Source organism: Stegastes partitus, unplaced genomic scaffold, assembly GCF_000690725.1.
Source record: "Stegastes partitus isolate 25-593 unplaced genomic scaffold, Stegastes_partitus-1.0.2 Scaffold98, whole genome shotgun sequence".
In the NCBI taxonomy this organism is placed as follows: domain Eukaryota; kingdom Metazoa; phylum Chordata; class Actinopteri; family Pomacentridae; genus Stegastes; species Stegastes partitus.
In genome coordinates this window covers 216885-244673 of record NW_007577829.1, presented here as the reverse complement: position 1 = coordinate 244673, position 27789 = coordinate 216885, and the positions used below count along the sequence as shown (strand labels likewise).

Below are 27789 nucleotides of genomic sequence, written 5' to 3'. Positions count from 1 at the left end.
AAGTGGAGGGATGGCATGGCGATTAGTTTTTCCCTCCCTTGCCTGACTAATGCTTCAAACCACAACATCCCAGACAAGAGCCCCTTAAAATCACTTTATTTCAGAGCAAAAAAAAAAAGAAAAAAAAGAATCACAGTCTTCCAATGCAATGCCGGAGTATTGTACATCATCATTACAGAATCAATATTTACAGCTAAAATAAATTACAATAAAAATAATAAGATGACAAATGTAAAGTTAATCCAGACACAGTTACACCTATGCTCAACTTTTTTTTTTTTTAAACTTGCGTCACATAAACTGCCTCCTCCTTAAAATGCAACAGAACGAGGAGGTAAAACTGTCCCTCCTGTGGGGAACACCAGCATTCATACGAAGCGTCGCACCGAGCAATCGGCAGAAATGAAAACAGTGGGAGAAAGACAGAAGCAGTATTTGAACGGAACCATCTGCGGGGTGAGAGCCGGTGTGATGTCGCTAGCAGGGAAAGTAGGACAGCCGTGACCAAAGCGGCCCAGAGCTCAGCACAACCGAGGAGGTTCGGAGTGCAGAGAGGTGAGGAAACATTCATAACCTGGGTGATTTGGTTTGACACGGTCCCTCTGTACAGTATAAGAAGCGATAAGAGATTTACGTGAGAAAGCAGGTGGTCGTATGAACACATGGAGCTTCCTTTCTAGTCCCTTTTCCGGTCATCTGTGCTGATGAGGAAACATACCTGAAAAGTGAAATCAAAGCCTCTTTGATGATTACTTAGAAAAAGAAAAAAAAAAACGTTTTCAGACAGATGAACCTCAGATGTTCCCTCGCCTTGTGTTGGACAGGAAAAATGTGCTTTCATTCACAAAGTGTACCCTTTAATCGTTCTCAGAGCACACGGGGAATCATGGGTAGACATCAGAGGTTCATCTGCTGCAGCAGATTCAGACGAGCTAAATAAGAGAGGCAGCTGGGGGCATGGAGTCCCCGCCTTTACAGTATGAATCTATATGACAGAACATGCAGGACCTTGTTGTCAAGGCAAAGCCAGTGCCTACATGTGATATGTATCATGGAATGGAGCGCTCCTTCACATTGACTAGAGGGCTGAGAGTCAGCATTTTTCTCCTAAACTGCAATAAAATATCTCCCCAGTTCTTTCCCCCGGTGTCCCCTTTCTGGAGTTTAGTTTCGAGCCAGGGATCAGACCGAGCCTTAGTGCTGATCTTACAGCAGACTTATGTGAAAATACAATTATAAGATCTGCATTAAGGGCCAAGTGGAGGCCAGATCCTCGAGGGTACACAATCTGACGCTGAAGAGGGTGTGGGAAGCTGGCTGGCGCCCCCTAGCTGGAGTGGAGGACTATGTGCAAGGGGGAGAAAGAGGAAGAAGAGGGAGAGGAAGGCTCCCCTCCCCTCTCCTCCTCATCAGTCACTAGCGATACCGAAGGATCACTGGAACTAGAACAGAGAGAGAAAACAAAGAAAAGTAAGCACAGAATACAAATTGCGTAAATCCAAACTGTGTTTATGTATATGAGGTGATCAAAAAGTTCTGGGCGTGTTTGTGGTGCACGGAGCACATCATGGTGACGCCTCCAACATGTGCGAGCAGCAACTGTCACGAGTCAGGACGCCACGTGGCATCGTGTGTTCAGCAGCGGGATCTGTGTTACACATGCTTTTATGACCACTGGTAGGAATGCATTTCTGATTTCTGCACGCAGCTTAAACTGGTGCAGAGGGCAAGCGTCGCATTTGGTGTCGCTCAGCATACCCAGAAAACCTTGACGACGAAGACCATCACTGGTGACAAAACATGGTTCTGCGGCTACCACAAAGAGAAGAAACTGTAATTTTTCACAAAAGAAGAGCCCACAGTCTTAAAAAAACAGAGCATAAGGCCAGGCGTGCACCAGAAGCATGCTAGTTGATTTATTCAACATCCACCTTATTGTGCACCGAAATTCACTTCTCCAGGTTTAGGTTCTACTGTAACGTTTTGAGATGTCTGAGGAAGAACATTTGGCACAAAAGACCTGAACTGAGGCACCGTGCCATATGTGGGTGCTCCATTACACTGTGCTGTGATTATGCACAGGTTTTTTGGCCACAACAACAAAAAAGTGGCTCCCTACCTGTCCTACTTACCCGATTCTACTCTCAGCTACTTTTCCCGAAATGAAATTCAAGCTGAAGCATCACTGTTTAGGAGATTCAGCGGCCATCACAGATGGTGCTTGATGTGTTTACATAACAGGACTTCCAGGGAGAGTTCCAAAAGTTGCAGGAGCACTGGGAGTGCTGTTTTACTGCACGAAAAGACTACTTTTGACGAGGACGGTGGCCAAATTTAAATACGGTATTTGATTTTCATGGGCATGGTCTCAGAACTTTTTGATCACCCTTCATATTTGGCCAAATACTTACTGATGATAATCAGCAGGAGAGCAACGACTACCAACGCAATAATCATCTTCATCTGTGGAGGAAATGACATAAGTTAAACACAATTCTCATGATGCTGAACATCTCTCTTAATCTTAACATAAATTCTTAAATTGCACGGGTAAATCTGTATTTTATATAAAATTGTAGGGTCCAAACCTTAATATTTAGATTTCTAAGATATGTGTGTGGATTTTTTATTTATTTATTTTTTTGAACATTGTAGGGTTTTAACCTTAATATTTACATTACTCTGTAATTTTACATAATGAATAAAGCTGTAGGGTCTTATCCTTAATATTTATATGGTCGGGTAAATTTGAACTTTATGTACAATTGTAGGGTCTTAACCATAATAATGAAACTACTCAGGTAAGTCTCTATATTTTACATAATATTGTAGGGTCTTAATGTAAATATATTTTTAAAAATGTTAAAAAAAAACACACAGATACATGGAAATCTGTATTTTATAAAATTCTGTAGGGTTTTAACCATAATATTGAAATTACTCAGGTGAATTTGTATTTAATACAATATTGACATTACTCAGACAAACCTACACAATGCAACAGACATAAGAGATAAGATGATGGTGTGTCAGACCTGAATACTCAGACACACTCCCATAAAACACCCCACCTTCATGTCTCTCCACCACATCCTCCTGTGCAGCTGTTTGGCTCGGCTACTGAAGGCAGATGCGTTGTCTGATAGGCTCTCTGCAACAGCACATGACCGCAGTGCAGAGGAGGGGAGGACACGTGAGGAGGAAAACAAAATGGAGAACAGAGGAAAAAAAAAAAAAAAGTGTTAATCACAAAGTAAACAATAGGCTGGTTATTGTCTTCACTTCGCTGTTGGATAACTTGTCCCAAACTGCCTGGCTGCGTGTTGTGCATGTGCAGTTATAATTTGTCAGACTTATGTAACACTTAGCTGAGATCACTCGTTTAAAACAGCTTCTTTAGAAAGTCAACTCCATTGGAACGACATGCTGAACAAGTTTCCAAACTAAAACACAACGGAGCAAAAGCTCATTTCCTCCAGCTTCCTCCCTTCTGTCCTTGTCGTGATGGCTCTCTCCAAACGGCTCGCCCACACTGCTGTCTGCCTCTCTGTTTCTTAGATACTGTTGTTAACTTGATGTTTATGCATGTTAACAGGAAGGTTACAGCTCCCTAGCGTGCCGTGGTGTACTTGTCCAAGCCGCTGTCCCTCCTCAGAGTCTTTGTGTCTGCTGTTTCCATCTGCATGTGCCTGTTTACAACCTGTCGCTACTACAAAGAGAAGCCCTCAGACGAGGCCTCTAAGAAGATGCTTGTTAATCTTGAGGAATTTAACAACAGGTTGCCTGCACACGGGTCAGAGAGCAAACTGCTAGTGTCGATCACAGGACAGTATATTGCTCACGTAAAATGCACAGTAGAGACACGCAATCGGCCACACATATGTCTACAAACACAGCAGTGCTCCGGCATGCACAAAGAGTCATATTCAAGCAAAACAAAAAAAAGTGTTCCAGATGTGCGTCATTGTCGTGGTTGGGTGGCCAACATGACGGAGAGAAGCGGGTGTGTAACATCTGTACAAATGATGCTTAATAGACTGGCAACAAAAACAAGCAGTTCAGCTTCATGTCTTCATCGGTGAAGGAGGAGAAGAGCTGAGAGAGCATCTCGCTGAAACCTTCGCGTGTGTGAGGTTGCGTAAGAGCTTAAGCATTTTGAGTGAGAGCGTGAGACCTGTCGAGAGCTTTCAGACACGCACCTGGTAAAACACAAAACCTGACATACCTCTAACACCAAGTGTATGAAGTGTATTTACATGTAAACATATGCTACTGCACACTCTGGATGCTGTTGAACCAATAACAAGTTTAAAAAATGGACTACCCCTCGAGCAAAGTTAATGTTTTGTTGATTCTTCTAAGTGAAACATATTACACACATCACATTGTTTCATTAGTTGAACACACTTGCCAAACTGTAAAAGTAACACTTCTATTCAGTACACAGTAACACCTACTTTGGCAGAAATTACAGCCTCCAACTATTTTTCTTGGAAATAAGCTGCGTGCCTGCATTTGGAAATTCTCACTTGTCGAATACTTTTGTCCTAAAAACATAAATATTCAGGTTTGAGAGCTAACCACATATCTGCAATACCTTTATAGTCGAGGGCATATCTACCGTTTCATTGCCAAGTGGTTCAAAGTTGTTTATCGGATGATTCATCCTCATTAAAAAAAGGTTTTCTGTTTAAATTTGATGCGTATTGCATAAAATTTTCCATCGACACAAGTGAATTCCCCAAGTACGACCTAATACAGGGTCCTAAAGCTACCAGTGGAAACTAAATGGTAAAATAAACAGGACTGATAAAATACTCCCCATAGAGGTAATTTAATTTGTCTTTGTAAAATCAACAAACCACACATGCTCCGCACATGTGAAGACACAAACACATGCTGTCCTGACCTGACTTGTCCTGCAGGTCGTCGAGTCGCTCGCCCCTCTCTATCACCTTGGAGATGTTCTCCTGCATCACGTCGATCACCTCGTCGACCTGCGACTGCACCCTGAGGACGCAAGTCGATGTGAGACACAGACTCATGATTGTACCTGAAGTATTGATCTTAGTTTTGAGACAGCACAAAGCTTCTCTACATCTAAGCCTGTCCAGCTGGCAAGAAATAAAAAGCCTGTCAAGCTCTTTTCAGCCTCGGTGTGACCTGTACACACCTGTTCAGTATCTGCTGAATTATGCTCAAATCCTCGCTTTATTCATGCGACTCCTGCCTGAGCGTGGCGAGACTACTCCAGATTATGTTTTTATTTTAGAGCCATACAGAGGCCTACAAGAATCAGGACTTTGGCAAAGAAATAAGAGAAGGTAAAAGAATTCATAAAGGAGACAAAGTGATATACAACAAAGGTATTTCTCTTTCTAACAACTGTCTGTACTCTAGTGCCATCAAATCAATTGCCTCAGACAAGACGCTGCCGGAAACTATCAGTCTCAGCCTGCAGCTTGATTGCACGGTGAAGGTGGTATTCATGAAAAACACACTGAGCTGTCAATGTAAAGAGGCACGAGCTGCCACAAACACATGTAAACAACACTGTGAGGACCTGACCTTAGGTATTCAGGTTCAGACAGACGCAAAGAGCGTGAACTTTGTGCACACGGCATCCCTGGAATCTGTAATGACGGCATCTAGTTTCATGTGCTCACAAAAATGACAAACTGTTAGGTATGAAGACAGCATGAGAGAAACAAGTCTGGGTGCCAGGCTGTCTCAACAATGACCTCCTCTGTTCTGCTGCTGCCTCTGACTGGAGGTTAATATGGAAACTGACTGTAGAGGGACTGACCGTCCTCAGAAGGTTACACAATAACCTTCTCTTACACAATGTGCTAACAACCAGCAACTTCTGGTAAACATGACCAGCCACAGTTACATAAGACCAATATCAAAACTTGTGCTGGAAATACTACACTGACCTCTGGCTTGGAGTTGTCACAAGGAATGTGTTTGTACTTACTGTTTGATTTTGTCATTCTGAGGTCCAAATCTTGGTCCTGTCGGCCCTCTCCTGGAAAACAGAAACAGAAACAGAAGTCAATGTTTCCAGTTTAATGCATGAATTTTAAAGATGTTTTTGTACATTCTGCTGTAAAAATCCATATTTGTATCACTGCTCTCTTCCAGGGCTACAGCTAACAATTACTTTACAGTTACCAACGACTTTCTCAAATAGCTGACAAGTCATTTTGTTTGTAAAATCTCACTAATAAGTAATTTGTGTGATTGTGTGTGTGTCTGTTCTTCCTATATCTCGACAACCATGCATCTGATTTGCTTCATACATGGCAAGTGTATTGCTTGGGAGTTAAGAAAGTGCAGTGTCAAGTCTGAAGCAAATCTGACAAACAGTGGCTATTTTTGGAGTCTTTAAATTGGCTTTAGGCTGCCTGTGGGTGGAGCCTAAGTCATCCCTGTTGCTAGGCAACATCATCATCAAGATTCTAGAATGTTGTAATGGATGAAAAAGAAACGCATGAAATCTGAAACTAGTTAGCTGATTATTTGACTAATCATTGAAGCTCTCCTCCTCAATAAATGTACTTTAAATATTTTTAATTATTATTTTTCTAATAGGCTCAGTGCCTGAATACCACATATCATTACAAAAACTCACAGAAAGAAGTCCTCCTCCTCATCAGAATCCTCCTCCAGCAGGTTCCTCTGTAAAAGAGAAAAAGATCACAGGTCAGGGAAGATTAGCTCTGCATATTGAATGCATATTGAATGACTAAAGCACAATGACAATCTCCTCCCTCAGGCCTGAACACTAAACCCTCACTGACTTAACAGACGTCACAGCTGTAGTGCTCGATTGTGTGAGTTGGCGAGGCCTTTAAATGGTATGAAAAGGAAGAATGAGACAAACTATTGTGAGTGCACACGTTGCTCGGAAACAACACGCTGCCATTAAAAAAAAAATGTGAATCTGGACTCGTGTGTCATTCACAGTTTGACTGGCTGTCCAGCTGATCACTCACTGCACAGTGTTTACGCATTTTAGCAAACCATTACAAGTCAGGAAAGCTGTGGAGATATATAAATGCTTTGGTGACATGTGGCTGAAAAAACAAACCCTACAAACTTGGAATAAACAACCACAATAGCAAGCAGCTAGATGCTGTTACTTACAGATAAAGTGACGGTTTCTCACAGTCAAACCAAGGTTCGGTTTGCGTACAGTTTGAGGAGGACAAGGCACCAATTTTGCTGTGGACTGCGTGGAATCACAGAAGGGACGCATACTAACATTGAAAAGTCTGCATTAGAGTCCTAAGTCCTCATGCACTTAACTGGAATGCACCTCAAAGTCTGTGAGTGTGGAAACTACGCCTCAGCCCAGGAGTTCAGACTATTGGCTGCCTGATAACAACCGTGTTTATTGATGCTGATGGCATTTCATTGCCACACACAGCATGCCGTAGGTTCTTTGGAGAAAGACTAAAAAATTTAAATTGCCACAGTTCAGTAAATTAGCAAACAAAATGTTTCCAGATTTGACGCAGGTCCGTTACCGGCATCTCTGTAGTTTTGAGCACAGTGTTCGGTACATTCGAGGCCTTCAAGACGAGCGCTGCTGATGCAAAGACATAAAAGAAGCTGCACTGCCTCCTCCAGATGCCTATAGCGGCTGTACAGATCAATAAAAGCCTTTTCTGGCTGTCTCCAGAAAGTAAATATAGACAAATACAACATGAGTCCAGTGCACTTAAGGCCCTATGATGACTGGACAACAGTACAAGAGTCACGTCTGATGTTCTGCTTGCAAAAGCTCAATCGACACTCTTCCTCTTCTAAATCTGACCACAATAATCAGCATGCTGAGATTTCAAAGAAAACCCGAGCATGTGCGGATAAAAGAACAAAGCAACATTTCTGGTATCTAAAGGTAAATTATTCCACAAACATTAAACGCTGCCGTGATCACAACCATGTCTGAACCACCGGGTTTTAATCGGGGCTGTGTAAAATGCTATTGACAGAGAATCACTGTGGACAGCTGCACTAAATTCTCACAGGAGGCAGCAAGAGTCTGTTTCTCATAGGATTGGAGGCAAGACGACCACATTCACTGCTACTAAAATAGAAAGGTCTTTAGCAGAGATTATGTAAGTAACATAATCAGAAGTTTATGCCTGCTCGTGTAGGATTAATCACATCCCATTTTCCGTAGTTTAGGTTAAATCTCCAATTTTCCGTCATGATAATCACCTTCCGACAACCATCACACCTGCCACTACAAAGAGCAGAGACACGGAAAACCGGTGGATGCACTGTGATGCTGACAGCTGCCAGGCAATGTGGTGCCGATATAGACGTTTTATTTTCTCGTAAATACAATGACATCTGCCAAAAAGCTGCGTGAATGGAGGCCATATGATCATAAAGTACTTTATAAGTTGAGGCTCCTTCTGTGCAGCCTCTTCCTTTCTTTCCACTCGGACCGGACACGTGAAGAGAACTGTTAGCAATTATCAGAGGACACGAGGTAAAGCACCGAGAGGAAGGCATGGAAGGTGGAAGGGAGCATTTTGTTATGCAAGTCCCCCCGTAAGCTCAGCTTTGATCCCACCTCACCACAACAGCAAGCGGGATCAGAGAGAGGAAACAGAGGACTGAATGAAGTCAGAGGGAGGACGGGGGAGGTGGAGGTGGGTGGGACAGGCTGATCACTTTGATGAGGACCAGATATTTGGCCAAAGAAGCTCCTGGAGTTAATACCAACGAATACCTCACCTCCTTCAAACCTTGAATTTGTTCTGTTTTCCGATGTTGTGAAACTAATGAACAAAATGTCTCATTGAAAAATCTGTTTTTTATATCAGCATCTGATTATAATTAGAATAAATTACCTGATTAAAATGTTAAAACATGTTTAATGTGACACAAATCTAAGGCTACTATGTGAAATAAATCAACAGACTTGTTTGTCCCCTCCTCAGATAAGCGATTTGCTATCTCCGTCCTGTTTTTTTTTTTTTTTTTAAAGGGGCCACACAGCCAAACATTAATTCTACGTCTCCATCTCACCCTCTCGCTGCGAATGGATCCCGTGACCTCGTCGTCGTTGAGGTGTCGTTTAAACTTGGGGGGCATGTTGTCGTCAGTCTGCTCCTCCCGGTCTGGCTCCCTCTGTAGGACAGGAGGAGGAGGAGATCAGTTAGGATCTGAGACACTATCGTCCTGTTTTTTTTTATATTTGTTCTATGTGGTACTCAGCTATAGAATCTAAACCTTATGCACAGCATATTACGAACTCTAACCCAATCTAAGAAGACCTACAGCCCCAACAACTCTTGTTGAAGAGGCAGACTTTGCTATCAGTCAATTTCTTTAACCTCTGGAACATATTAAGGAAAGCAACGTAATGTCAGCTGTCTTCAAAAACTACTGGAAGCCTTGCTGGCGAACAAAAAAACAAGACATGCAGTGATATGTTACTAAGCTGTCTTAATTCCTAATACTTCTGGTGTTGAAGGCATAGAGTATCACTAGATATGAAAGGAAATGTCATCACTACTCTTAGTGCCACTGGGCAAAAACTCTACAACATGAACATGGATAGCATGCTGTTCTTCCACTTATAGTTTCGGGTGTCACATGCTCCTCAGAGCAAGACAAAACACGGCGATGCCTCAATAAAGCGTCTCTGTGACCCTGAACTAAGCAACATGTGATCCTCAGCAGCGTTGTAATCATCAGGGGGAAGCACAAGTCTTTTACACACACATACACACACACACACACCAACATCACAGCTTATACCATTGAATCCAGTTAGGTCTGACACTGTGGCTTTCTCAGCGTCCTTTTCTGGCACTGCGGTTGGAAAACGGCCTTTTAGCGGGCCAGGAGAGAGAAGCAACTTTCCAGCAAACAGAGGAGAGGAGAAGCAAGGGACAGATCTGAAGCAGTGAAGAGACACAGAAAGACAAGGAGAAGAAAAAGCCAAGACTAGCAAGTTAGGGTCACAGAAGAAAAGCTTGAGAAAACGAGTCCATTGTAAGAGATGAATTTTAAAGGTGCAATCCACACAAAAAGCAGTATTGAATTTAAATTGAAGCAGTGATTTATTGCAGAGAGAGAAAGGCAGTGGTGATGTCAGATTTGGACAAAAGAAGAAATTACGTAATGACAACCACAAAAGAAGAGTGTAGATTATTAATGACTGCAATCAATTCGTGGACTTCAACTTTGACCAAACAGTAAAAGGAGAATGCAACACAGAACCACAATCAATCTCTGTTAAGAGAGGAAAACCAGATGCTGCGTTCATGGAGTCAAGAAAAGCTATTTTTAGCTGAATACTTTTTTTTATGAGTAATGTAATGGCTTTAAGGTCCGAAGAGGGACACCTTAAAGGAGCCACTACTTAGAATGAAACATATTATAAGCTCAGCTATCAGGAATGCTAATTAACGTTGTATCACAGCCAACTTTAGCCGGTGAAGCTGTTTGCTAAGCTAACTATAAGCTATCCGAACATCGCTGTCTGCCGGATATAAGTAATTAAATTACAACACCACGATAACAGGGCTAAAGAAAATTCAATGTAAACGCTACCATAGCTTAGTTACTTTATAATTTATCAATTTCAGACAGGCCGCTTCGCTCCCAGCTAGGCTAAGCTAAACTAAGCTAAGGATGCTAACGTGACTAGCTACCTGCTGTTTCCCACAAGATGCGATGCTCAGTGCAGGTGAACTCCTACACAGAGGGACTGGGAAATGAATCCAGAGTTTTCTGAAATTAAAGTGGTTTTACAGATTCATTCAAAAGGCTGTCCGGAAGAGGAGACACGATGACCATTGTAGATGTCAGCAGCGGTGCTCTTGTCTTTCCTCCGACCGAATCAGCTGACCAGGAAACAACACAAACAGCTGGAGGAGGAGAGAGACCGCTGCAGATGCAGATGTTTGACAGCGTGGGCTAATATTTTGCTCTCTTCATTTTTATTGTTTATATAATAATAATAATAATAATAATAATAATAATAATAATAATAATAATAATAATAATAATAATGAATTATATCTATACATTATTGTTATTACGGTTTATTGCTTGCTTTTAATATTTTATATCAATTTATCTATTTTTTTAATCAACCCGACTTGCTTTACCTTGGCTATTATATGGTAAAAAGACACGTGAAGTTGTCATGGCTGAATAATACACTTTATTTCTGGTAAAAACTGCTAGCAAATCCATTTTACACCTGTAACAGGTGTCACAATCTAAATTCTTGTTTTTCTTCAAGCATGCTTTTTCTATAACCAACTCTGAGCATCAATATCATGGGATGTATTATAGTTTAAACAACAAAACATCACCAGTTTAATGTCTATAACTTAGAGTGGCTAATACAAACCAGCACTACTACCTGGATGTGCTTTCTGTTTTTCTGAGAATTCATTGGAGAAAACTTCCAAAAGCACATTTTTATTAAAACTGTATGGGCCATATCACCATAAAGAGGTTGGTCAAAACAAGTCACAGTAGTCTATATGAAGAGTTTTATTTTAACCTACATTTTGATACCAGACTCATCTTCTGACCATGATTTGTTTTGTTTCGAAACAATTTTCTAATATAGTCATATTTTAACACTTGCAAATTGAGCTTATGATTTATGGCAGATAACACATCCATGGTAACAATGCTTGATTCTATTATTCTGTGTTGTAGACATTAAACTGGTGCAGTTTTCCTATTGAAACTCTTATATATCCAGTGACACTGGTCTTCTAACCCACCTTGCTGTACTTCATTGTTACTGTGAAACTATTTATAATATGAAGGTGAGTTTATATAAATATATGAATAAAGTTATGGGACATCAAAATCTGCTGAAAATGTCCTCTTCCACCAAGCTAGTTTTAGTGCGCATGTCTGTCAAACCTGTAGGTGGCAGCAGTGCGCATGTCGTAGCTGAAATTTAAGAAGACGAAGAGGAAAGAAAGTTTAACCCGGAAGTGAGAGCACAAGAAGCGGCGGCAAGTTGGTAAGCGGCATGTCTGTGTTTATTCTAATGTTATCTTACATTTAGGTAATTATTTTAAGTACATAGTGTTTCTGTAACAGCAGGCAGTCACTTAAAGTCCACATTTTCGCTGCTGTGCCTTCAGACAGGCTCTTCGCAGAGATGCAGAGCGCAGGAGGCAGCGCTGCTCAGCCTCATCCTCTGTTTGGAGGAGCGCTGTCAGCCGTCGTCCCCCACAGCGCCACGGACGTCAGCGAACTGAGGGAAATCCCGGACAACCAGGAGGTGTTTGTCCACGCCCACACCGACCAGAGCCTGATCGTGGAGCTGGTGGAGTACCAGGCTCAGGTGGCGGACCAGGACGCAGCCAGGTACCACTTTGAGGACATCGCAGGCAGCAACAAAGCTTTGGAGCCCGGTGCTTTTGAAGTGACCACTGTTGTGGCTCTGCCCAAACCCGAGTTGTCCCTGTCAGAGTGCAGCTCTGCCTGGATGCTGACCGGGACACAGTGTGTGTCCAAGTTTAACGAAGAGGCCAGGAACACAGTGACCCTCCACCTGGGTCTGCTCCGTCTGCCGCAGTTCTCCACAGATGTCCTGATCACCTTCAATGACCCGCAGAGCATCAGCCCAGACAGCAGCAGTGCTTCTGCAACGGGGACACACAAACAGCCATGGACGGTGCAGGACTTCCAGCGATTGTTACAGACACTGACTCTGCACAACCCGGGGCTGTTTGGGTAGAATGGGACCTCACCTGATTATAGCTCATCTTTTTCTATGATACATACACATTAAAATGTAATAAGACACGTGGTTCCCTGAGAAGAATCTGGCCCTTTTGCTTTGAGAGAACAATCCTACTGCCGCACCGACACACAGGAACTCATATTCTGCATCGTTCTTTCAATTAAAATGACTTAGAAACCAAATATCCTGTGATATGATCATAACTTTATTTAGAGCTGATGTCTGAATGTCTGTTGCAACCTTTTACACTGATATTGCAATTTCATTTTCAATATACTTTTTAAAGTCAAGCTTCAGTTCAGATTTTTGTTTTCTAAATGAATGAGCTTTACATACATGAAAAAAATCAAAATGTGACTATCACAACATTAATCCATGAAACTATTGACACGAGTTTCAACTGTGGGTCGGACATGCTGCATCACATATATCTTTAAGTTCAGCCTTTGCAATTTGCTAAATGCATTTGGCTTTGAAATCGATTGTTCAGCCCTAGTTCTAACATCATAAATGTTTTGAAGAAGACTGCCTCACCATTGTTGGATTCTCTAATTCTGATTTATTTGTAGCTGAAGTGTGTTCAAAGCTTGACCTTTATTGTGGTATTCAATTTTGCAGTAACTCTTACAGAAAAATTCAGTCAAATTTATCTATAAAGCACATTTAAAACAACTACACTTGAACCAAAGTGCTATACAGTTAAATTAGCTGGCATAAAATATAATGAAACACAATAAGAAAAAGAGAAATCTGAGTTAAAGCAATAAGCAATAAACACAGGCAGAGATAAAGGCCGTCAAGCTCTACTTGAATCAAATGCCAACAAAAAGAGCTGCATCTTAAGCAGCGACTTAAAGGTTTCTAACGTCTGAGCAGTTCTCACATGACAAGGTAAGCTGTTCCAAAGATTAGATTAAAGGCGTCCACTTCAACGGCTGGATTGCTTCTATTTTTGAGACTGAATCTCAGAACATCCAGGAGCATCTGGATGGTTGACCTCAGTGTCGTAATCAGGGTATGAAAATGCAAGAGTCGTGCAAAGCAAGCTGGCGCCAGCCAATTTAAAACCTTAAAAGCAAACAATAAAATCTTAAAATCAATCCTAAAATGAAAAGGAAGCCAGCGGAGACAGGAGAGTACTTATAATTTCTTTTTCCTGTTAACTGATGAGCAGCTGGAGATGCTGAAGCGCCAACTGCTCGACGCCCACGTACAAGGAATTACAATAGTCTAACCACATGATGATGATAAAGTCATGGATCATTTTTCTGAAGGCACACAGATATGGTTACATTTTGCTCATTTTAAGGCAGTTCTGCTTTCTGTAAAGTAGAGCTGCAGTTCTCAGCTACAAATTACCTTCCAACAATCAATCACTTAGAGTGATTTTTAAAGAAAAAACATCTAAACTCTCATAGATGATGATTTTAAAATAGCTACTCTTTGGAAAAAACAAGATATTTAAGGACATTATCTTGGGCTTTGGGAAACAATCATCTCCATTTTTCACTATTTTGTAAAATTTTAATGCTGAACAACTAGTTGATTAACCAAAAAAGTAAGAATGGTAAAAAATAGATATATGTGCCTTTAAATACAACAAAAAAAATAACAATCACAGGCATATTTACAACTTATTTTTCTGGCTACATTCTTGTTCATCCAGCTTTCTCTTTCTCACTTAAGTATTTCTTATTCTCTCACTTCTCTCTTTTTCTTTCTTTCTTCTTTCTTCTCTCACTGTCTTTGTCTTTAAGCGTTCTTACAAAATTAGATTGCAAACCGCGAACAAAAAACAGGCCCTTAAGAGCATCTGTAAATCCCAAAAGTTCTCCTTCGGTGTACTCAGAGTTTACTTTGTGACACGCAGCATGCCGCACTGCTCAAATCTTCATTTTTCTTACAGTATGGTGGTAGTAAAACCACGAGTGATGGCAAAAGTCAAAGTAGAAGTCAGAGGGTTAAGGGTGAAATGAGATGCCACATCCATCATCCCCCGGGAGCCGTTAACATGCAGGTAATATTCACAGAACCCTCAGTGTCTTCAGCGCAACCTGGGTTTAGTCAAAAACAGTGAAAAATGAGAGGACGAGTCCCAGCAGGAATATGTATTAGGTCAACTGTTTCCATCATTCACAGCAGTGGGCTCATGGTGGAGTCATTCATTAGGCTGAACCTTGAAAAATACCTTGGATGAACTTCATTCAAGCCAGAGTTTGGTGAAACACAAAATTTATGGAATGGAAAACGACCCTTATTAGTTGATGCTTTGAAGCTTAAACTGATTTTCAGATTTGAACATCGTAAGTCATACAGTGTGTAATCAAAGCCCTTTTCAGGTACGTGTGCTGTTGTTTAAAGAAAAAAACGGAGTCTGCTGTTAAGTAAAAGATATCCTAGCGGGGGGAACTCAGGTAAAACTTGCATAACAAATAAAAGGAAGCACAGTCTATCTCCCCAGAGCCACATCAAACCCTCTTCATCCTCCTGTGCAATCACGAAGGATTAAGATCTCATAAAGTCAGGCATCCTTTCCTCTCAGTGATCCAAGAGTAGCACATTCCTTCATTAACCACAACATCCACAGCATCACAACAGCAAAGCCTCCGTCTGACTACTGCTGTTATTGGTCCGGTTTGTAATAAAGTCTGACAACATCCTGTCTTTTGGAGCTGATGAGGATTAGGGAAAAGGTTTGCAGGTTATGTTGGGAAACAATTTTGCTAACACTGTGGATTTCCAGGGCCTGAAAACATCCTATTATGGAATGCTGCTGGGTTTGTGCTGTGGTCTCCAACTTTCTGGCTTGTGCATGTGAATATGTAAACCGGCGAAGAGTTTAACATAACAGTCGTCTCTTCATAGGTCGTTTTCAGTTTGATCATCAGGGGAAAAAACTGTAGATGAAAGAAAAATAGTCATAAAGACAGAAAACATATCTTTCTTATTCCTGTCATCAATATTAGCATGAGCAATCATTACGTAAGGCACAAAAACATTTTCACAACCACACTGGATCTAAGTTAACTCGATGTGTCTGATGTTTGTGAAACCAAACAACTGGAAAACTCTGGCATTGTTGGACTCCGTACGTTGAATATTTAATTGCATGTTATTGACCTTTTGTTGGGCAATACTAGTAAACAGTATTTAGTGCTCTGCTTAAGTAAAAACAATAATACTCACGTGTGAAAATACAAACAAAAGTACTAAAGTATTGGCATCAAATTAACTTAAATTACCTTAAATTATGCATTGTGCGAAAATATCAATATCTTTAAGACATTATTTGATGATATTTATTAAGTCATTAATGTGTGCATCACTTTAACGTTGCAGCTGGAGCTAACTTTGATTATTTTACTTACCACTGGGTAGCTTAATCTAAACGTGTAGGGCATCATTTGTTGATTTAAATTTTATTTTAGAAATTTCAATCTGCAAAATAACCACTAACTAAAGCTTTGAATTAAATGTAGTTGAGTAAAAAGTACAGTGTTTCCCTCCAAAATATAGAAGAGTAGAAGGAGAACGTAGCATAACGTGGAAATACTTTAAGTACATCAAAATTGTAGTTAAGTTCAGTACTTGAGTAAATGTATCTTGTAAAGTGCTATGAATAAAAACTCTTGTTAGATAAATGTGTACATAAAAATAAACCTCTACTGATTTGGAAACTACAATGTTCTAATTCAATGTAGTAAAATATACTTATGTAAATGTAATATAATGTTAAGGTGGTACGATTTTCTTCTTTATGTGACAAATACAAAGTAGTACTATCAAATCCTAACGCATCTAAACTATGTGTATACTGTATGTGTCATATTAAAAAATGTTATGTTTTTATTTCTAGCAAGTTTTGGCACTTTGTTTTATGTTGAGTTATAGCTTTTGTAGGATTCACATGAGGATGTCTGATGTTTATCTCAAAGAAGAAACAAAGAAAAGAAGAGCATGCCTTTCAAAGAATTATTGTAAACTGAAGACAGTAGTCAGATTAAACAGTAGTTATTTTTTGTGGCATCTTCAAAGCCTCCTCCTCAACTGAATTTGTACCTTTCAACCTTGAGGCCCCACTGGATGCCATAGTGCTGACAGTAACTGTGTTGATTCGGAGTCACAAGAGGAAAAAGGAGTGACGCCTTCACACGGATGTCTTTGACCTCCAATGACCTGCAGTCTGGCACACATATTCAATATTCCAAAAAAGGAGAAAAAAACAAAAAACAACTTGGCTGAAGGCCGAAGTGAAGCGTCCCTGATGAGGAGAAAAGCAGCTTTGCTGTTCACAACAACTTGTTGCTTCCTGGAAAATCCCCAAACAAAGCCAGAAATCTGGAGAAACAAGCGATCTAGTGTTTTAATGGTGCCTTTTTCTGAAAAAAATTCACCATTGGTAAGTATTTTTGTTGATAACTGAGTGCAAAAGTATTCTTTGGAGGATTGCATATCATAGACAAGTGAAGAAAGCACACAACTGGATGAAAATGCGACATTAATTGTGTGTGAAATAAACTACATGAAACTTTTGGAACATTTAACTGTAAGCTATTCTCCTGGGTTCAGTCGGAGCTGCATGTGTCTGCGCATGTGTCACATCTTCAATACATCTGGGAGGCATCAGTCACAGGTGTATGCATAGTTCCTGTTCAGAGACGTCCAGCTCCGGAGTCATTTATTATCCAAACTCCCCTGTTATCACTGCAGTGTTTGCGCTGAACACCCGACTTTCCTCTTCAGAGACCCTCTCCTCCTAAAGCCCTCCACCCCCTCATCCCTCTCTGGACTCCAGCCTGAACAACCCTCTGCTTCCCTCTTCCAAATCCAGGAGCTAATCTCAGTCTGCTGCTCTCATCAGGACCCTGGAGCTCCCGTTTCTTTTCTTTTTTTTAATATAAATTATGCTCTTCTCCAAGTCTATCTTTGTCAGTCCTTGGAAGCAAAAACTATCCGCTGTGGAACAATCAAACAAGACTTGCAACAATCTCTGTTATCTTTTCATATTATCTGGGAGATATTTTTAACATGCTCTACCCCAACAGAAGGAATCCTTTTCAAAGGGAAACATCCATAAAGAATAACAAAGACAGGCGATTTTCTTTAAAAATCAACTAAACGTTTATTAAAAAATAAAGAAACACAGATATTATACGGCACCTTTCCAACTGCAGATTCTTTAAGTACAGACTGTGATGATAAAAAATGTTTTCTGCTTCAGCAATCAAACCGTGTAATATTGAGTAGCTAATGATTTGAGGTGTAATGCATTTTGCAGCAGACTCAGTCTTTAATCTTCCTGCTTCTTCTTCTTGTTCTGTGGTGAAACGTTGTTCATTTGAGAGAAATGCTCAGACATGGCAGCGAGCGCTCGGTAACGATGAGAGATTGTGTTCTTCACTTCTTTGGGCAGTTCAGCATAGCTGCAAATAAGATAGAAGAAAATAAAAGTGAGTATAGACATGTAGATGTGATACTTTATCCCAAGCCCACAGCATAAGGTCATGTGATTTGATATATTTGATTTACACAGACAGTATGTTAACCTCTGGCTCCCCCTTGTGGTATGAAATGGAAATTTCTAATTGTTTTTGCTTACGTTTTGTCAAATCCGTCTGGCTGGAAACAAGGATCCCATCCAAAGTCTCGAGGTCCCCTTGGTTCCACAATTTGCCCCTAAAAATTATATGAGAAAAGAGCCATTTAGAAAATACACACACATACAACCTGGGAAAGCCTTAAAAAGACAAGATTCCGACCTCCGTTTTCCCTCTGAAGAGCTGTACGGGTTCATCTTTCCCAGCAGAGAAAGCAAACGTGCAGAGAGCCCACGCTGACTTATCTTCAAACCCAGCTAGAAGTTTGTGCAAACCTAAAATATTACAAAAAAAAATAAAAAAATCAAACATGTTGGAAAAGTCACATCATAGTTTTTCTATACAGCTCCACATAACTTTGTTGAAAATAAAGACATTTTTAATGACAATTGCGTTTTTTTTTTTACTATGTTAAAATGTCTATGTAATGATTTTGAAATGCTTGAAGATATTTAAGCTGTCTTAACATTTCTTCCTCCAAATCAGTTTCTAGTTCAAACATCCATCCATCCATTATCTGTACACCGCTTAATCCTCACTAGAGTCGCGGGGGGCTGGAGTCTATTCCAGCTGACTTAGGGTGAAGGCAGGCGACTTTCTTGCTGCGAGGCAACAGTACTAACCAACTGCGCCACCTTGCAGCCCCAGTTCAAACATGTATGGTTGAATTACTCCAAAACTACAACTTGACGTTGTGTAGCGTAGAGTAGTTGTACAGTGTTAGAGCAGAGTTATCGATGAGCTGGTGTGCTTGAGCTACTTTGACCTGAAGGGGTGGATGGAGAGAGATCTACGTGTTCTAGAAAAAGCAGCTGTGTTACATCTAAGTCATTTCAAGTCATGAAATGATTATTTTAAAGAAATAAAAGAAAATATGTAGCAGAGGGGAATTTTAGGGGCTTGAAGAGGGATTTTAAGATCATATCAGAAAAACATTTTTTTATGACTTACCTTCAGGCTTAAGTTTATCCAGAAACCATTTGCTACAAAAACAAGTGCATTTTATCAGTTAATTACTGCTGATTATTATTACTTCTGTTGAAATACCTAAATGCAAATGAGAGCAACTGCACTTACATATAAGGACCAGGTAGCCCTCCCAAAGCCCTGAAACAAAGACAAGTGTCTTCTACGATGACTGGCCCATCAATCTAAAGGACAAAAACAAACAACATAAGGCTCATCTCATTCCTTCATTTGGAGCCTCCTTGTCTCCTCTGTTCTTCATCTGCCTGCCTGCCACTCAGAAATTGTTTTCAGTGGGCCATCTCTGTATAACTCCTTAAAATACATCTCAAAAAGAGAGGAGTGAGGGGGGAGGAGGCTTGCTTGAGGAGCTGTGATGAGGACGCACAGGTGTATCCTCAGTGTATCCTTTATGGAAGGTGATGGTGTTTGGTGGAATATACAAACCATGAAAGGAGCAGGACTGATAAATATGTAAATAATATATATAACTCAATCATAATATGCCACTCTTTTTCACTTTATTATTTCACAGTGTGCGTGTTAAAAATTAAAATAAACAGGTTGCACATTCTTGTCAAATTCTTCCATGTTGTGAATTGAATTATACATTTAAAAAAAATACTGTAAGTATTGGAACTGTTGAGTAAATCATACAATTAAAGAGTGACATATATTCAGATTGAGTAATATACACTATATATGCACATGTAAGTCTCTTGCTCCTGTCAGTGTTTCTATTTTCCAACTGCATCTCACGCTTCTTTTATATGTCTGGGATGTGGAAAACACCTCTGCAAATGATACAGTAAGGACACACATTTGCATCCTTGCTCATAGCTCCTTCGGCAAGCCTCCTCTGTCCTCAAGATGCATTGTTAGAATTGAGACATCCTTCAATCAGCATGCAAAGACGAATTTCCAGACTACAGGCAGGAGAGTGGAGGACAAAAGCGAGGAGACTCGAAATAGTAGAAAATAAGATGAGCCTAAGGATGTTTCATTTTATTAAAGGCCTGTTGGCTCAACTCCTCTCTCCTTGTGTCTCTTATTTTCCTCCTCTGCTGACATCTCTGGTTGTAGGGATGCAAGGAGAGGAGTCAAAGAGAGGAAACAAGGATGTACAAACTGGGAAATGAGAATGGGGATAGGCTGTGTTTCAGTGAGTAATCTGATCCACTTATAGTACAGACAGATGTGTGCAGGGACAACATACTGTACCTGCTGTGCAGCCTCCTTACACTTCTGTATAGAAATCTCATCTGGCTCTCCCTGGTACTCAGGCACTGGGTAAAGAAATATTTGCATGAGCAAGGACTACATAAAAACAGTTATTAACTTGAAGTGTGTCTTTTGATACTTACAGTCAATCTTTTTTGACACCAATTTGTAGGGAAACCTGTCTCCCAGGATCTGAACGACCTGATGGGTGTCACAAAAAAGAGAGCAAAGAAGAATTCCAGGGAGACTGTTTTTCTTTTTCAATGAAAATGGATCAAGAGGATACAATTACAGCTCATGTCTACCTGCCTATATTTAGCAAGCACAGTCTGGAGCAAAACAAAAGTGATAAATGCGCAAATATTTTTGCCGAAAATGGTTTAGACCGAGCAGCACAACAAAAAGCAAACAGTCTGTCTCCGGCACGAAATATCTGAGTCTTACTTCTTCGAGTTTCTTCGCGTTTCCAGTCACGAAGACCACAGACCTTCCAGCGGGCACAGCCATGTTGAACGACACCCGGAGGACTAACACTGCCGGACCGGACACATCCGGCTCAGCAGCGGCCAATAAAATCCAATCTGAGAGCAACGGCCAATCACAGGAGAACTACTAAAGATAGACCAATCAGGAAGCGGTTCCATTGCAATGCTGTCCGGGTGGAAAAGGGAGTACGAGGTGCCATGTGGAAGAGAGGCTGAAAACAAGTGCAGTCACGGTAAATATTTGGACTAAACCACAATGAGTCTTTTACCTCGAACCGCCGAAGAGTTCAGCTCTGCAGAGTATTGGGAGAGATTCTTTAAGAAGCGCGGAGAGAAGGCTTTTGAGTGGTACGGAGACTACAACAAACTCTGCGGCGTGCTGCATAAATACATCAAAGTGCAAGATAAGGTAAAGTGGTTCACGATTCACTCGATTCTACTGTTTCCATTCACATCCTGCTAATATGTACAGTTATCACAAGAGGCGAGTACGCTCTTGTGCGAAATGTCAGATAAATACAAACTATATCACCTCCTAATAGTTGCAGTAGTTCTAAGTTGACAGGCAGAGTATTTCCTCTTATGAACCATCAAAATCAAATGCTTTAGAGAGACTATGCTGAAAATACAGACCTCAAAGTAGAAACTCAGTGCAACTACAGTGAGTGCGGCTATGATCCCTGACACACAATTAAGAAAACCTGAAACAACATTGAGTACACCAGTGATTTCCAATCAGCCTAACTGCATGGTGCTAAAAATGACCCGTGACCATCAGAAGTTTTTTCAGATTAGGATTTAGGGACTGTGTCTATCTGCATGTCTGCATCATCTGATAAATCTGTCTGAGATACTTTACAAATCTGGAAAACGATACAAGATGATCATCTCAAAATCAGTCGTAACACAGTTGTAGCAGAAATAGGGAGATGTAGAACAAGCCATTGTTCTACATTCAGAGCTGCAGTGTCCATTCTCAAAAAAACAGCAACTACACAACACACAGAGCACTACATGCACAATGCAGTGATTATCATTGTAAATCAGACTTACTGTGACAGTTTAAGGACAGTCAATGACATCTACCTCTATGTGTGGCATCAAAGAAAAAAACAGCAACATTAAAGTCGGTACTAAACTGAGATAGGAAACTTTGCTAAATCCATCCACCCATTAGCTATACACCGCTTAATCCTCAGTAGGGTTGTGGGGGGGCTGGAGCCTATCCCAGCCAACTCAGGGCGAAGGCAGGGGACACTATCACCAGGCTACACTTAGAGACAGACAATCAAGCACACCGACAGACAATTTGGAATCACCAATTAACCTCAGCATGCTTTTGGAAGGGCTGCAAGGTGGCTCAGTAGTTGACATCGTTGCCTCACTGCAAGAAGGTCGCCGGTTCGCGTCCTGGTGAGGACACCCGGGATCTTTCTGCGTGGAGTTTGCATGTTCCCCTGTGCAGCGTGGGTTCTCTCCGGGTTCTCCGGCTTCCTCCCACACAGTCCAAAAACATGTTGAGGTTAATTGGTGATTCTAAATTGTCTGTAGGTGTGAATGTGAGTGTGCTTGGTTGTCTGTCTCTAAGTGTAGCCCAGTGATAGACTGGTGACCTGTCCAGGGTGTCCCCTGCCTTCAACCTAAGTCGGCAGGGATAGGCTCCAATTATTTGACATTTAAGAGATATTACCCATGGGGTGTACTCACTTTTGTCATGTACTGGATACAAGTGGTGTTTGTGCATTTTCCTGCCATGCACTTTGCACATTATACTGAATAGGTAAGACTGTGCTGTGTTTCTGTCATTTTTAAGATGTATTTCATAATGAATCAAAGCTAAGAAACATAATAAAAAATGGTCAACTGTTTAAGTGAGATTTTTAAACAACACCCTAAACACGTACAGAAGACATCTCCCCTCCATATAGGCTATAAGCAAATATGAAAGTCATGAATCCAGAAAAAGAAGCACAGAAGCAACCACAGGATGAAAATAAACAACAAAGTGAACAACAGATAAATAAAACAATGCAGTGTGGGTGCATGTGCTCTATGTGGTCCAAAAGTTATGAATAGAATTTGTGCTTTTTTCAGGTGCTGGTTGTTGGTTGTGGTAACTCTGAGCTGAGTGAACAGCTATATGATGTCGGCTACAAACATCTGACCAATATAGACATCAGTGAGACAGTGGTAACGCACATGAACCAGCGAAATGCTGAGCGCAGACCCGGCCTGACCTTCCACCAGGTGGATGCTACACAAACTCCATATGAGGATGCCAGCTACCAGGCTGCTCTGGACAAGGGCACCCTGGATGCAATGGCCTCTGAAGAAGAAGGAGCTTTGGCCAGGAACATGCTCACTGAGGTAAGAAACCATATATACACAGCATACTATATCATCCGTGTACATCTTTGTATATTCCTCACCGCAGCTCTCTTGTGTTTGCAGGTGGGCCGAGTGCTGAAAGTCGGAGGGAGGTATGTCTGTGTGACACTGGCTCAGGAGAGTGTCATAAAGTTAGCTGTGGATCACTTTGTTCAGCTCGGGTGGGCGGTGAGGCTCCACTGCCTGCAGGAAGAAACTGGGCCGCATGAAGACTCCTTTGCTCTACCTGTTTTTGTTCTGGTTTGCACCAAGTTCCGTCAGCCTATGCCCATGCCCATTCTTGAGATGTGTCTCGGAGAGGATGGCGCGCCGGTTCGTCAAACACAAGTTTCAGAGATGCTGTCGGCTGTGAGAGAACATCAGGCTTACTCTGTCTTGAGAAAGAGGCTCCGCACAGGCACTGATGCCAGCGCAAACCTCTCCCTCACTCTCTGCCACGCCAAGACTGGCCTTCCCAGATACACTCTCACAGTACAGGATTCTGTCCCTGGTGCCAAAGTGCCAAGATTAAACCAGTTTGCTATATTTATTGGTGAGCTCTTTTGTCATCTTTTCATGTTCCTGACTTCCTGTGTAAGTCACACTGGTTGTATTTTGTTCTTTTTTTGACAATTGCTCTTCTTGCTTGATTAGTGCCTCAAGGGAGTGAGACAGCTTGGCTCTACAGCTCCAGCGAGGGCCGAAGGCAGCTGGCAGCCAGTGCTAACTTCCGGCGCCTGGTCATAGTTGCAATGCACAGGAATCAGGAGTACAAAGACATGGATGCTGTCCAGTCAGAACTTTCACCAATGGTGATGGACTTGGCTCCTCCAGGCATGCCAGCCAACCATCAGGTAAACACATGTAAATATTTCTTTTTGAAAACAATATAACAGTTGATGTCACCAGAATAAGTACATTATTTGAGCTCTCTTCTCCAAATCAGGTGCCCTTTCTGTCAGTGGGAGGCAACCTTGGTTGGCGAGAGGAGATCAGCAGAGGTGTGAGTCAGCTGAGTGGGGAGTTTATTGTGGAGAACGTCAAAGGAGAAGATGGAGAACTGTATCGCAGACTTGTATTCCTGTCTAACTCTGCCCTTGTTCAGTCAGAGAGCCGTCTTGTCTCATCAAATACTGGTAATTTCTTTCCTCTTTTTTCCCAGTTAATTATCATGCATTTTTCTTCAGGATCTTACTAAAGTCAATTAATCAAAAGTGTAAAAGAAGAACTGGAGCACACAGATGAATTCACAGTGTTTAATTGGACCAGCTAATGTTTTAACACTGCTGTAGCTTCATCAGAGTCGCAGTTGTGTTAAAACGTCAGTCTGTATACACAACTGAAAGCTGTGAATTAATCAGTGTGATCCACTTCCCCTTTTATCTTGGGGAATTTTGCTTTCTAAGGAACGCCTGATTCAGCAGCACTTGACTGGAAGATACACAAACAATCTTGTTTTTATGACATTAAATCAACCAATCAAGCACCACCCACAATGCATATACATACACCAGTGAGCCACAACATTAAAAACCTCTGCACGATATGAGGCAGGTGGTTGTAGTGTTGTGGCATATTGGTGTGTACGAACATTTATTTTCACAGTTTAAAAACAAAACAATCTTGGCACAACAGTCAAAACCAGGACACAAGCGAATACAGCAGAAACATACCAAACAAAGACACAACAAACACAATGTGAATATCAAAAATACAATATTGACTGTAAATGTTTAAAATAAATGTGTATTTGTGTCCCTGGTAGCATCAAGTCAAAAGAAAAAGAACAAAAAGAAGGCCAAAGCAACAGCTCCTCCAGTAACAACTTCATCCTCTCTGTCAGTGGACAGTGGCTTCCTCTGCTGCGCTCACCATGAAGTCATGGTGGCCGGTCTTGCTATGCTTGGTCTGGGATCGCCACAGAATAAAGGTATGTGTGTAAATGTCAGTTTTGTACATTATTGTCAATGTAATAAATAGTGATGGAAAGAGGATGAGCCTACAGTACAAGCACAGCTCTCCAGCACCCTACATCATATGTCACACTTAATCCACGCTTTACCTGTATCTTCCTTCCACTCCCACCTCATCTTGCTTCTTAGACGTCCCAGTGTCAGTGCTCCTGGTGGGGCTCGGTGGAGGAGGCCTGCCTCAGTTTCTGCGGGACTTTGTGCCCGGAATAACCGTTGAGGTTGTAGAACTGGACCCTGTTGTGCTGGAAGTGGCAAAGACGTGGTTCGGGTTCCTACCAGATGACCGTTTGACCGTCACTCTTGGGGACGGCCTTGAACGTATCTGTGCCTTGGAGAAAGAAGGTCAGTAAAGGAGTAGAACAAAGTGAGGATACAGCAGTAAATATATTACCAGCGACACAAAGTAACTGTGGCTTTTCTTTCTCTGTAGGTGGTCGATTGTTCGATGCCATCATGTTCGATGTAGACAATAAGGACAGCACTTTGGGTATGAGCTGTCCTCCTGCTGCCTTCGTAGAAACCTCCATCCTGCAGAAAGTCTCCAGCTTGCTAACTCCCCGAGGTACAGAAGCACTGATAGTGTCTTTATTTGTCTCTATTTGTTTGACTCTGTTATGCATTCAGTGAAATAATGACAACAAAATCATTTTTAAAAGCTGTTGTGCCTTACGGTGGGTTGATTAGACACTTTTAAACTAATAAATTAACTGGTCACAAACAGTGACATGTTCAGCAGTCTTATTCCACATGTAAAACCTATTATGTCTTGCCAGATTTATGTGTTTACATTCCTTTTTGTATTTTCTGCCCTTATCTCTCCTTGCCAGGTCTGTTCATACTGAACCTTGCATGTCGTGACTCGGCCCTGAGGAAAAGCGTGCTTGAGCGTGTGAATGGTGTGTTTCCCACCATCCTCTCTCGAAACATTGAAGAGGAGATCAATGAAGTCCTTCTGTGCTCTCGCGGAGACAAGGAGACATCAGATCGCATCCTTCCATCCTTGAACCAAGCAGCCAAGAATCTGCAGAGCGTGCTGCACTCTAACAGGACTGAACCCAACCGCAGGCCTCATATAGACATTGCAGAGTTGTTAAAAAACCTGAAAGTTGCCTGAAATTTGTATGTGACCAAGGTAGGCTGGTTTTAACTAAGTGCCAAGATGGTTGAGATAATATAATGGAGATTCTGAAATATGAGAATACCTGCATTGGTCTTTGTCATTCAGTGCAGTGTAATGAAAGCATATATGTACACATGGGTGTAAATTTTGGGGATTTAGGGGATATTTAATATTTAGAACATATGCATTAGTCACCCCTCCCCCAATAAAACCATGAAAAAAAGCAGAAAACTTTTATTTTGAAAAACTGTGATACCCTTACAGTTGGAGCCAGCAACACCTCAGACAGAGGTTGGTCTTGTTCTCCAGCATTGGTTTTTTAAACACTCGAAACATGAAATATGGTGCTGTGTAGACAGATTGATGACCATGCAGAATCCATGAGGGAGAAGAAGAAGGAGGACTTTTTTTTTCTCAAAAAGTCCACTAGATAATGTTTTCAAGTTTACTCAACATTATTTTTGCTTTCTAAAATTATTTAGAGGCTTTGACAAGGTCTCATTGTCTTGTTATTTTAATCAATGTTTTTATCCGTTATAGCCAAAATGGGCTGTTTGCTTGTTTTCAGTCAGCTTCAATTACACAGTTGAGATATACATAATTCATAAAACTCACTGACACTACAGATATATGTAAACATGTTATGAATGTGCAGAAGGTTTTGAACATACGCTATTAAAGTCCAGAAATTTCCAAATAATTTTAAATGAATTCGTTGGTATGAATAGTTGCTACATGTACATTTTAAAAGAGTCACTTCTCCTAACAAAAGACACAGAACAGAAGAGGAATTAATTCCTGTATGTGTGCTGACTCAGAAGGGACAATCATAAAAGAGAAAGTTCATCTACAGGTGAATAAATATTTGAAAGCAATACATGATGTCTTAGAGCCTTACTGCCTAATATTCTTTTATATTTATAATTGTTTATGTTTTCCTTTTATTCTCTTACTTTGTTTAAAAACCTTGGAGACAGTGGTACAGTCAAGGGGTGGCCTAGGTCAGCCACAGCCACCACAGAGTAAAGTCTGGCCACCGCATGCAACCATATAGGAAAGCCTATTAAAGTGCTACGCCAATACTTATAGAACTTGAGTTATATCCTTACCCTAATGCAGGGGTCTCGAACTCCGGTCCTCAAGGGCCGCAATCCTGCAAGTTTTAGATGTTTCCTTCTTCCAACACACCTGATTCAAATGATCAGGATCGTTATCAGGCTTCTGCAGAGCTTGATGATAAGCTGATCATTTGAATCAGGTGTGTTGGAAGAAGGAAACATCTAAAACTTGCAGGATTGCGGCCCTCGAG

At 41.2% G+C, this 27789-nt stretch overlaps 4 protein-coding genes across 6 annotated transcripts; 2 read left to right on the top strand and 2 right to left on the bottom strand.

Annotated features, from left to right (window-relative positions):
* Positions 1-79: 79 nt before the first annotated feature.
* On the bottom strand, positions 80-10873 carry vamp4 (vesicle-associated membrane protein 4). 2 transcript variants are annotated; one of them, XM_008277441.1, is made up of 8 exons: positions 10683-10873; positions 9049-9150; positions 6635-6681; positions 5978-6028; positions 4910-5010; positions 3072-3151; positions 2412-2463; positions 80-1442 (listed from the first exon to the last, which is right to left on the bottom strand). In XM_008277441.1, exons 2-8 carry the CDS (start codon positions 9112-9114, stop codon positions 1417-1419), a joined length of 423 nt encoding a protein of 140 aa, XP_008275663.1. In that variant the 5' UTR covers positions 9115-9150; positions 10683-10873; the 3' UTR covers positions 80-1416. The 2 variants fall into 2 exon arrangements, with proteins under 2 accessions (XP_008275663.1, XP_008275662.1); XM_008277440.1 differs by lacking the exon at positions 10683-10873 and adding an exon at positions 9784-9902.
* A 1085-nt stretch (positions 10874-11958) lies between these two features.
* rangrf (RAN guanine nucleotide release factor) lies at positions 11959-13277 on the top strand. Of its 2 annotated transcripts, none has more exons than XM_008277438.1 (2): positions 11959-12022; positions 12147-13277. In XM_008277438.1, the coding sequence occupies exon 2, from the start codon at positions 12164-12166 to the stop codon at positions 12743-12745; it is 582 nt and encodes a 193-aa protein (XP_008275660.1). In that variant the 5' UTR covers positions 11959-12022; positions 12147-12163; the 3' UTR covers positions 12746-13277. The 2 variants fall into 2 exon arrangements, with proteins under 2 accessions (XP_008275660.1, XP_008275661.1); XM_008277439.1 differs by having other exon boundaries at positions 11997-12033.
* A 4571-nt stretch (positions 13278-17848) lies between these two features.
* Positions 17849-21061, bottom strand: itpa (inosine triphosphatase (nucleoside triphosphate pyrophosphatase)). The gene is made up of 8 exons (XM_008277437.1): positions 20980-21061; positions 20679-20736; positions 20536-20600; positions 19426-19499; positions 19300-19331; positions 18511-18623; positions 18351-18427; positions 17849-18174 (listed from the first exon to the last, which is right to left on the bottom strand). The coding sequence occupies exons 1-8, from the start codon at positions 21040-21042 to the stop codon at positions 18042-18044; spliced, it is 615 nt and encodes a 204-aa protein (XP_008275659.1). The 5' UTR covers positions 21043-21061; the 3' UTR covers positions 17849-18041.
* A 155-nt stretch (positions 21062-21216) lies between these two features.
* Positions 21217-27355, top strand: mettl13 (methyltransferase 13, eEF1A lysine and N-terminal methyltransferase). Its single transcript, XM_008277436.1, has 9 exons — positions 21217-21429; positions 23115-23387; positions 23472-23940; positions 24042-24241; positions 24334-24523; positions 25153-25317; positions 25490-25702; positions 25791-25922; positions 26188-27355. Exons 1-9 carry the CDS (start codon positions 21277-21279, stop codon positions 26472-26474), a joined length of 2082 nt encoding a protein of 693 aa, XP_008275658.1. The 5' UTR covers positions 21217-21276; the 3' UTR covers positions 26475-27355.
* Positions 27356-27789: the final 434 nt, after the last annotated feature.